This window comes from Leiobunum rupestre, chromosome 6 (genome assembly GCF_980474605.1).
Source record: "Leiobunum rupestre chromosome 6, qqLeiRupe1.1.hap1, whole genome shotgun sequence".
NCBI lineage: Eukaryota > Metazoa > Arthropoda > Arachnida > Opiliones > Sclerosomatidae > Leiobunum > Leiobunum rupestre.
In genome coordinates this window covers 28,735,843-28,746,695 of record NC_143389.1, presented here as the reverse complement: position 1 = coordinate 28,746,695, position 10,853 = coordinate 28,735,843, and the positions used below count along the sequence as shown (strand labels likewise).

Genomic DNA, 10,853 nt, shown 5'->3' with positions numbered 1-10,853 from the left:
GAGGGTAGAATATTAAAGTCGAGGTGCTCCTCATATGCATTTTATTTTATGGATACAAAACGCACCTATATATCACCTTCTTTACTCAGCGTAGCTGAGCTTTTTCCTATAATATATAAAATATTATATATATATTAAATCTAGATTTAATCATTCCAATCTAGATTTAATCATTCCAATCTAGATTTAATCATTCCAATCTAGATTTAATCATTCCAATCTAGATTTAATCATTCCAATCTAGATTTAATCATTCCAATCTAGATTTAATCATTCCAATCTAGATTTAATCATTCCAATCTAGATTTAATCATTCCAATCTAGATTTAATCATTCCAATCTAGATATATATATATATATATATTGTTTTTTATTTCACTTCAAAAATTTGCAAACTTTCACAGTTATTTATTTGCACTATATTAAATTTAATATATCCATTTTAATTAGTAATCAAGTTAAAGTTAGATATTTAATCGTTTTATGTATATATAAAATATTAAAATTCAAAGACGGAACATATTTTGAAAACTGGTAAATTAGAGCTAAAAAGTTAGTTTTCTTACTAAAATTATCTAGATTAATAAAGTGTAAAAGAAACAAGAAAAATAAATTTTTTTATGGTTTTTGATACTTTAACATTTCAACGTTTCAGGAAATTACCGCCATCTGTTAACAATTTGGGCTAATAAAAATCGATAGATCTGTAGTTTCGTTACTCCCAGTGAAATAATTTGCTTCTTTGTATATCGATCGATGAACGCGATTTATGTAAAAACCTATGTACAAAGGTTCAACGTTTCAGAATGCTGGCGCCATCTAGTAAGATTTTGCGTAATTAAAAATTGATCGCTAAGTATCGATCAATTAATGCCGTAATATCCATATGAAAAAAATAAAAGTGACATTGGAAACAAAAATAATAATTTTAAGCATGGTCCAAAAATATTTATTATTATAAATGGAACCGGGCTTATTTTAAGAAAGTTATGTAGATTTTAAAGCGGGAATCACAAATATATACTTTTCAGGAGTAACGTAGGCTTAGAATTTTGGGGTGCCTAGGTAGTCTCAGCCACATGAGCCGCCGCTACACATTTAAATGTGAGGAGAGTCTCTACCACAATTACCATCACTTCACCTCGAACTTTTAGGGAAATGTCAGCCACAATTGACACCGCTGCACCCTGAGCTCGGGATGACAACCGCTAAAAGCTTTCCGCCGGAAAAACTTCCTCCACAATTACCACCGCTACATCCTGAACCTTTAGTAAAACCAGCACGACAATTTCCAACGCTACACACGGAACCTTTAGGATAACTTCCTCCACAATTACCACCGCTACACCCTGAACCTTTAGTAAATCCAGCACCACAATTTCCACCACTACACCCTGAACCTTTAGGATAACTTCCACCACAATTTCCACCGCTACACCCAGAACCTTTAGGATAACTTCCTCCACAATTACCACCGCTACACCCAGACGTCGGGATTCCAACTGCTAAAACCGTTCCACCGGAATAACTTCCTCCACAATTACCACCGCTACACCCTGAACCTTTAGTAAGAACTACACCACAATTTCCACCGCTACACCCTGATCCTTTAGGAGAACCTCCACCACAATAACCTCCGCTACAGCCAGAGCTCGTGATGGCAACGGTTAAAACCTTTCCACCGAAAACACTTCCTCCACAATTACCACCGCTACACCCTGAACCTTTAGTAAAACCACCACCACAATTATCACCGCTACATCCTGAACCTTGAGGAGAGCCACCAGCACAATTTCCACCGCTACACCCGGAGCTCGGGATGACAACGGCTAAAACCTTTCCGCCTGAAGAACCTCCCCCGCAATTTCCACCGCTACACCCTGAACTTTGAGATTGCTCTCTGCCACAATGGCTACCGCTACACCCTGCGCCCGATGTGAGAGCGTGCAAAAATTTTCCGCCGGAATAACCTCTGCCACAAGTTGCACTGCTACACCCGGAGCTCGGCATTGAAGGTTCCCCAAATGTAGCTGAATAAATAATGTTAATTTTCGTTATTTACAGATAACAAATTCAAAAGTAGGGTTTAGCTACTACCTAATCTCAGAGTTTTTCTATTCAAAATTCTGGTAGCCTGCTAAGTAGGTTCAAGACAGTGCGATTATTGTTTGCTTACCTGATCTCTTTTGTCTGGTTAATAAAGCCCAAAGATTTGAGATATTGACACTTTGTCTAACAAACGGTGTTTCTGTGTAATACAATGAAGTATAATTTTATTAAAACTTTATAATTAGAATTATAGGGATTGTTATTTAATCGATAGCATCTTTTCGGTGAGCTGATTTTTATGAATTATTCCTAGGAAGTACGATAAAGTTTCCTTCATATTATCAATGGTTAGATGATTTACGCAAATTTTGGATTAATTAAATAAGCAGATTGTCATTCATTCTCTTCATAGCCAGAAAATAAGACAGGGTCAAGGTTTATAGACAGATTTTCATGAATTTTTCATGGAAATGTTATATCCACAGATTTTATGGGTAAATTCTGTACACGGACAGTACGGATTTTTAATATATTTTTTATCAATGCCATTCATGGACAAATTTTGAAAAATATCTGGATTAGCTCCAGACATTGAGGTTAAATAACTGATAGAAATCTAAGTCTTTAACTATCAAACATTTGCGGGATTGCCATTGTTCTAAAATCCATTATCATCGTAATAGGCTACTTCCACTTCTTCAGTTCATCAGTTCCCGATAAGTATTTAAGTTTATTTAGGCCACCTACCAAAAACAACCGGTACCGCCACATCATCGTCCCTGTTGCGACTGATATTGTCTCGGGAGTAAAAAGAACTTGACATGAGTTGGTTTTCTTCCATACCTATTTGAGTATCTGCGGTTGAATAGCCGCGTGTCTCGAAGCAATCCACGTTCTATCGTACATGTTTAATACAGTATATTAATAAAGAAAAAACCTAATTCAAAATATGGCTAAATATTTTAAATCTTTAAAGAACAATTCAAGCATTTATTGTCATTTACTTAAGGACATTTTTCCAATTTATTTATGTATTAGTTTAGAACATTTGATAGATTTGTTGGAATTTTTCTTTATTGGATTTTTGGGACAATAATAATAATAATAATAACAACCAGCTAAGCTAATACCTAAGGAACCACGCAGGCCTAAGTAAAATATTTAGCTAGATGATTTTGGCGTAAATTCGCGCGTAAATTCACTGTTTAGTAGAACTGTCTTTCCTATGATTTCGAGTTATTGCGACCAATTTCCTTAATTAAAATTTTGATCTTGCGAAAGGTTGGGATGCCATGAAATACTATCAGCAACATGGATGTCGAGTACAGCTCGTACATTAATTTTTGTTATTTTTTAATGGCTGTAACGAAATTACTAATCACCTAATTTTTTTCCTCTGAACTTTTAACAATTTTCGCTATTTTTATGAGAAATCCGCTAATGATAAACTTATGTGATACGATTTAAAAGTTAAAAGAATTTACACTTAGTCCTGGTTTGCAGGTGATCTTTGAGTCATAAGCTGATAAAGCAGTAAAGATAATTACACCTAAGAAAAGGTAATGCAATGTAGACTGTGAGATTAGGCGCCAGCAGAAGAAGTAAAATGCATAGTTTTCGCTTGCTCTGGAATTTAAAGTATAAACGTTTCACACTAACAAGGATACGACCCGAGGTGATAATCACCAATTTGGTTCAAAGTCGGTTATAATGTACACTTCTATGTAACTTGAAAAAGCTGCAAGGGAAAAGTTGCGATGGGCTTTCGTTTTGCCATGGCAACCGAAAACATTTCTGACAACATGATTTGGAATTACTTCCATTGAAAATAACATGGGAATCTGAAGGATTTTAAGGGTCCCCCAACTGACCAAATTGCATTTAAACTTGATTAAATTTAATTTTTAAAATCAATTATTTTTTTACGTTTTTGAAATTTTCAAACTTTTTCATTTTCTAAGAGGTTTCACAGGGGGGACCCTTAAAATCCTTCAGATTCCCATGTTATTTTCAATGGAAAAATCCCAAATCATGTTGTCAAAAACCTTTTCGGTTGCTATGGCAAAACGAAAGCCCGTCGCAACTTTTCCCTTGCAGGTTTTTTAAAGTACCCGAGTTTAAGCAAAATCGGTGATTATCACCTCGGGTCGTCTCCTTTGTAAGAGAGTTTATTTGGTTTGGTACCGAATTATAAATGACCGAAAGGTATTGCAAATGCCCGCATGATCATTTTCCCGAACTCTAAAATAGTGGCTCAAATGTCCGAAAGAAAGGTTACAATGTCAGTAAGTACTCACTGTTTGCACTAATTTTTTTAAGGAATCATTTTATTTAATCTCGCACATAATTGCGAGGAATAATAAAACCAATCTATGTAGCGAATATTAGAATAGCGTAATTATATTGAAACGAAACCATACCCAACGAATAGGTCATTTAATTAGGACATACGAAACGAATAGGTCATTAAATTAGGACTTATGAAACTAATATGCCCTTTAAATAGGACATATGAAACGAATAGGTCAATAAATTAGGACATACGAAATGAATTTTTAGGTCAATAACTTAGGACACACGAAACGAATAGGTCATTAAATTAGGACATATGAAATAAATAGGCCCTTGAAATAGGACATACGAAATGAATAGGTCATTAAATTAAGGCATACGAAACGAATAAGTCATTAAATTAGGACATACGAAACGAATAGGTAAATAAATTCGGACATACGAAACGAATAGGTTGTAACTTATTTTTATAATCGGAAAATGAATTTAAAGTATTAGTAACGCCATTCGGACAAATGCGATTACCCCGTTTTTTCGCCTGTACCGGTGGTAAGAACCTTCCACGTTACGCTGTCCGCCTCCTCAAAGTAGGAAGTAATCTTATTTGCTTATCTGTAAAAACAGAGTCGTCCGTGTTTAGACCTGCTCAATTTGTTTTAAGGCGAATATTTTAATATAATGAAAAGAGTACATACGTTTAGTTCCAGAAAAGGCGAAAAGTATTTGTTACTTAAATTTGATTTTTTAAATCGCTACTTTACACCAACCCGAACTATTCGACAAAATTAAAATGTTGTCATACGGCTACACAAGCTACCTCAAAATCTAAAATCAGCTAAAAAGTATCCATGTAATGATGCGCTATTTAAATTCTTAAAATCGAACAAGATAAAGCCTAAATCCATTAGGATGTTTTCACTAAAGTTCTGAAGAAAATACTTATTAATGTACATGGAAAGGTAATTGTTTTCAGTCCAACATAAAATCATTGTCACTAATCCAATTTATAACGATTTTTTAATATATAAACTAATGTAGTGATGTTTGGTAGAGTTTGAGTTAACGTTACGTAAATATCTAGATCATTGACAAGTATTTCTGCATATGCATTTCTCTGTGACGCTTTCAAACAATATTTTCGCTTGTTTTATGGATTATCTCAAAAGTCAGTTTTTCAAATTCTACACGATGAAATAATACTTTTAAAGACTAATGCAAATTAGGTTTTACACTTACAAAAGACAATTTGTGGCTCGGAAAATGTTGCAAACATGGTGTAGTTTGCAGAGCTTTCTTAGAAGGACCTTTCTCATTGAATTTAAGACAAAGAATGAAACAACAATTTATTAAAGCTGTAAGAAGATGAACAATGCCCAAAGAGAATTTATGATACGTAAAATTCCACGTCATTTTAGCATAACGATTACCTAATTTTCGTGTCTACATTCGAAAATAAATTTAACGGCTGAATAATAAAATTAAATTACGCAAGAAATGAAAATGCCAATTGTCGTATTTAAACACGGTTCGTAAAACAATAAAAAATATGTTGGTTTTTAACAAAAATAGATGTCAACTTTACTATCGAATTTACAGTCGGTCGTTAAATCGGGTTTCTAATTTGTCTTTTATTTCTGCAATAATAATCTGCTGTACTATTATTCGTCTGATATTCGATGGAAATCGTTTTCCTTTTACTTCATTAACAATTTGCTAATTTGTGAATTTGTGATAAATTACAAGTAGTAGATAGTAAGAAAAATAGTCGACATTTCTAGATAATACTTAGTTAAGGAAATAGCGGCCACTTCATGTTTTTTACAGAAACAATTTTGTGATTTAACGTGTAATTTATAATGTTTTTGCTGTGTTCTGGCTAATGTAAATATTTTTTTAAATCAAACAAGTGGTTTTATTTTTTTAACGTCCACTGTTGGTCACTATTCTACACAAGCGTAAACGTTTCAGAAAAAGTGACCTTTCAATAACACTGTTCCGAGGAACATTTTGAAACCATGTTTGCACAATTTTCCAAAAAACATGTTTTATTGAAAATTAACCAAATTGGTACCCAAGGGTTTACCCTTATTAGCTCCGAAGCATTTTATTAGTTATTGGCAAGATTCGATATTTTTTCTGCTTCAGTTTCTATTGTCAATAAAAACCGTATTATGATGACTATATAATTAGCTTTAAATGGAACTTTGTGACCTACTGTATTTTTGCAGATTTGGAATTTCACCCGCTATCTGAATTAATGGCGAATCAATAAAGTTTGTTTAACATTGAAAATCATCTAGATTTCAGTTTACCATTATTTCAAATGGTCAGACTGGGATAGAAGATTTGGGCAGTTGTTGTTGGGTTACTGTATATATTTTAGATTAATTTAACATTAAGAAGCTGACTCGAAAGATAGTCTACAATACATGGTTCTTAGGCAACGTATTTTAGATTATTCCGCTTAATAGAAAGTGTTAAAACCAATTCAAATAGACATATATAGTGTGTACATAAATAAACATTGACCTGCTTCCCTATCATGGAAACTAATTTTTAGCTCTCCGAGGGGACAAAGTCCCCTAGGAGGGGTTATACAACGACCGTGTCTGTCTGTGGGTGGGTCTGTGGGTGTGTCTGTCTGTCAGGACTGCGAACGCGTTCGCATTTTCGGTGCAAAGTGTAATCACTGCGTACGCAGTTTCTCAAAGGGTTGGCAAAACCACCGTGTGACGGTGAGCGTTAACGGATGCATTTGCGGTTTGGTTTGGATGGTGTTTTTTCGCTCACCGTCGTGACGGTTTGGTGTATTACGGTTTTTGTAATGTTTATGCGTAGGTTGTGAGTGCTGAATTTGTTGTGTTTGTGTTCTGATGGATGTGCATGTTGAGTCTGTTGTGTTTATATGGGCGTTTTCTCTCCAACTTCTTCTTAATGACTTTGGGACGGACCGAGTGCTGAGTGTAATGCTACCTCTCAACGTCCAATGGCAGGGTTTCCACCAGTTGTACACGGTATTCGTCTTAGTATCAATTTGCGATCGCATCGGGCGGGATTTGAACCCGAGACCTCCTGATTGACAGGCGGACGTTCTACCACAGAACCACCGACACTTGTTACGCCTTATTGAAAATTAGACCTTCAGCTTTATCGGAAGCGTATTTAATAGAGTACGAAATTTTGGTTTAATTGAAATAGAATTGAAATTGAAATTATTGCATCGAAGAAATTCTAATTTAGCGTTTCTCTATTGATTAAAAACAAATGCGCCACCCAGGTTTCGAACCCAGACCATTCGACTTGGCAGTCGAGCGCTCTACCACAGAACCACCGATAGCTGCTTAGATTCACTGAAATTAAGACAGGCATCGTAAGCATAATAGGTAATAAAGTCTTTTTTTATTAATGAATTTATGAAGGCCTAATCTGGTATTTTTTAAAGGTTAAATCTTGTTTTAGCGCAGTCAGCCGAGATTAGAGGGTTAAAGGGTAGACCCTGTGGGTGGTCCACTTTCTTAACGACCTATATATAGTTCTGTTAATTCAAAGGAGATAATTTAACGTTAATTGCTTTAAAAGCTGGCGGTTAGTCAAGTGGCTCTCTGTGCTTTGTTGATGGTAAGGTTTTTGCTTCTTGTAAATACATTTGGTGTGGATATTTGGATATTTACGATTTCTAACGCAGTCAATGATTTCTTGGGTGTGCGAGTCATTATATGATATTGGAAATTGGACGGCATTGGTCTTTTTCATGTGGTATGCGTCACAACGTCAACAGGAAGTGAACGAGTCGTCCACTACCAGATATCTACGGTATCTTCATCAAGGGCGAGTGTTGAAATAAAATGAGCGTTAAAGATGCGGCAAGTATTTCGTAAGCGAGTAATTCCAAAAAGCCTCTGTAGATATTTCATTAAAATTTGCTTCGTATTATATTTAACTGATAAACTTGTTCTGTAAAAGGGTTTAATTCAATTGTGCATTGTTATAGTACGTCTAACTTACTGTTGTAACTACTTAACTTATGATATTCTGAATAAATTAAAATTGGTCGTTTCGTCTCAATTATTTTAATTATAATTAAAATTTTATACCGGGCGGGATAGAAATGGGTTAATATTTTTAACAAATAACTCTAAATTGCGGAGATATATCTTTAAGGGTTATCTCGAGAAATTAATACCACTAGGGACAATTCTTCCGAGGAGAGGTATATTTTGGCTTGCCAACTTGTTTTCTTATATTTTTCTTTAATTTTAATATTTGGTTTCTTGTAATATATATAATACAATTTCCCGGTCATACTGATGAAAATATCATGTAACTTGAATGAACAGATCGAAATCAATTTAATGTTTCTAGATCACCTTTGGGAATTTTGAGCCCACGTTTGCAATTGGTTTCTTTTTGTTATATGAATCCATATTTAAAGGGATAATGAAAAGTCTATGGAACATATATTTTATCAATTTCAGTCGAAAATTAAGGAACGTTTTAAATAGATCGAAATATATTTGGAATTTGTTCGTTGAAAAAATAAAGATTAAAGACAACAATTTTGTGAAAATCAAATATTGGTGAAATAACGGGTTAATTCGGGCAAAAAGCTGAAGGAAATAAGGACGGCTCAGCCTTTGAATAATGAAGGTGATTTCTAACAAGATGTCACGGGCAATTAAGTACACACAATCTCCCGATGTATTAGCTATATTTTAAATATTAAATTTATGTTTGAACTAATTTCCAATCATCTCGTACATTACCTTAGTAAACCCAAGATTAATTTTATCGAAAATGAATTTTTCGAGTTACCTGGTTTTGGAAATAAGATAGCGAAACATGAACACTTTAATTTAAAAATTATTTTAAGACAAATCAAAATTTTCGAGCTACCGGGTTTTAGAAATAAGGTAGTGAAACGCGAATTAGTTAGATGGCGCGTGTATCAATTGGCACGAAATTCAAATATGAATAGGTCAACTGGTCACCGATATATTAGGTCAGTAAAAATAACAAGTTGGTAGTAGGTGACCTTTGGCCCACGAGGGGTCGGAGTGTGCAATAACTGGTGGCTTTCCCGGGGAGTCGGGGTCCGGCTCTTGTAACCCAGCACGGGCGGTGGCACACTGGGAGATGTTAGCTCCGTCCACATGGTCCTATCTCCACCTCCGACTTTGGTCCGGTGTGGGCTGGTAACTGGGCTTCGGCCCAGGCTAACGGAGAGGGGCCGGGCAAACTGGCCGTCTCGGCGGATTGAGTTGCCTGCTGTGGGGCTGCGGGCCTCCGTATGAGGGCACGGCGGCCCCATTTTCCGGCTTTTTGAAGTTCCACCGGGATATCCGGTGCCAGCTGTGCCGGGTTATGCGGGCTGCTGTGTGCCCGCCGTTCCCCTTTAGGCGCTCCTTCCAAAGGGCTTGGCTCTCTACCTTTCTAGGTAGGGTGCCGGCTGGCGTTGCCAGAGCATCCACTCTTATTCCCACTGCTGTGTGCGAAGTGGGGGCTGGTCGACCCATTGCTGCACCTTCTGCTGGGTTGAGTGGCTTGCGTCAAGGGCGCGACCATCAGTAGTGGGGTTCTGCTACCCATGCTGGTTTTGCCGCCTGTCCTGGTCTGTGGACGCTGGCGTAGGGCATAATGATGACAGACCTCCGGTGGTGTGGTTTAAATCTTACCGGGTACACCGGGCTATAAATCTGACGCATGTCCAGTAGGTGACCTTAGCCTTTTTTCACAACTAATTTAAAATTACTAAATTGTAATGTTTGTATGACTGCTAAAAATGAATGTTTTTTAAGGGGAAGCATTGTGAAAGTTAGAAAAACGTGACGTGTTTGCGCTTGTTAATCTAGAGTTCTATAGCTCGGATTACTAAGAACTCTTCGGTTTTGTAATCACGAGGTCTGGTTCTAAATAACCTTCGAACCGAATTTAGATATCGCTAATGGTTATTTAAATAATTGTACTTAAATTTGGATGAAATGCGCTTACAAGCTCTCACAAAACACCGTTTATCTCGTAAATGGCTGAATATAACTTCACGTGATCTTTTGTATCGTGATCAGCACAGTTCAAACTATAAATTGTTCGAAGGCAATTGGATTCCATCGTTTAGTTAATTATTAATTTAACTTGAAAAAGTACCTAAAATTAAATATATTTGGCTGAATTGTTTAAATACTTTGAAAGTCGATATTACTCTCAAATTTATAGTACATTTTACGAAACATGTATTCTTTCATGTGTAAAAATAATTATTCAATTATCTTAAATAGATATTTAAATAATGAGCATTAAACTTGAACAATAATGCTGATACATATCAACTTCGCGCCTGGTATTCTAGAAACCCGTTCACACTAGAGCTTTGGGAAAGGTTTTAAGTTCATCTGGAAGTTTCGATTTTAAATTTGTTCGAGGCGAATTTTAATCGAAGACTTGGTAAATTTTTTATATGATGACAAAATTAAGCAATATTTAACATATTTCGTCATCATTTTTAATATACTTCAGTA

The 10,853-nt window shown here is 35.6% G+C and overlaps 1 protein-coding gene across 3 annotated transcripts; it reads right to left on the bottom strand.

Annotated features, from left to right (window-relative positions):
- Window positions 1–421: 421 nt before the first annotated feature.
- On the bottom strand, window positions 422–5,660 carry LOC149940591 (uncharacterized). 3 transcript variants are annotated; one of them, XM_090177792.1, is made up of 6 exons: window positions 5,578–5,660; window positions 4,867–4,953; window positions 3,534–3,598; window positions 2,797–2,944; window positions 2,177–2,248; window positions 424–2,030 (listed from the first exon to the last, which is right to left on the bottom strand). In XM_090177792.1, the coding sequence occupies exons 4-6, from the start codon at window positions 2,888–2,890 to the stop codon at window positions 1,162–1,164; spliced, it is 1,035 nt and encodes a 344-aa protein (XP_090033918.1). In that variant the 5' UTR covers window positions 2,891–2,944; window positions 3,534–3,598; window positions 4,867–4,953; window positions 5,578–5,660; the 3' UTR covers window positions 424–1,161. The 3 variants fall into 3 exon arrangements, with proteins under 3 accessions (XP_090033917.1, XP_090033918.1, XP_090033919.1); XM_090177793.1 differs by lacking the exon at window positions 5,578–5,660 and adding an exon at window positions 5,037–5,113; XM_090177791.1 differs by lacking the exon at window positions 4,867–4,953 and having other exon boundaries at window positions 422–2,030; window positions 5,578–5,654.
- Between the last annotated feature and the right edge of the window lie 5,193 nt (window positions 5,661–10,853).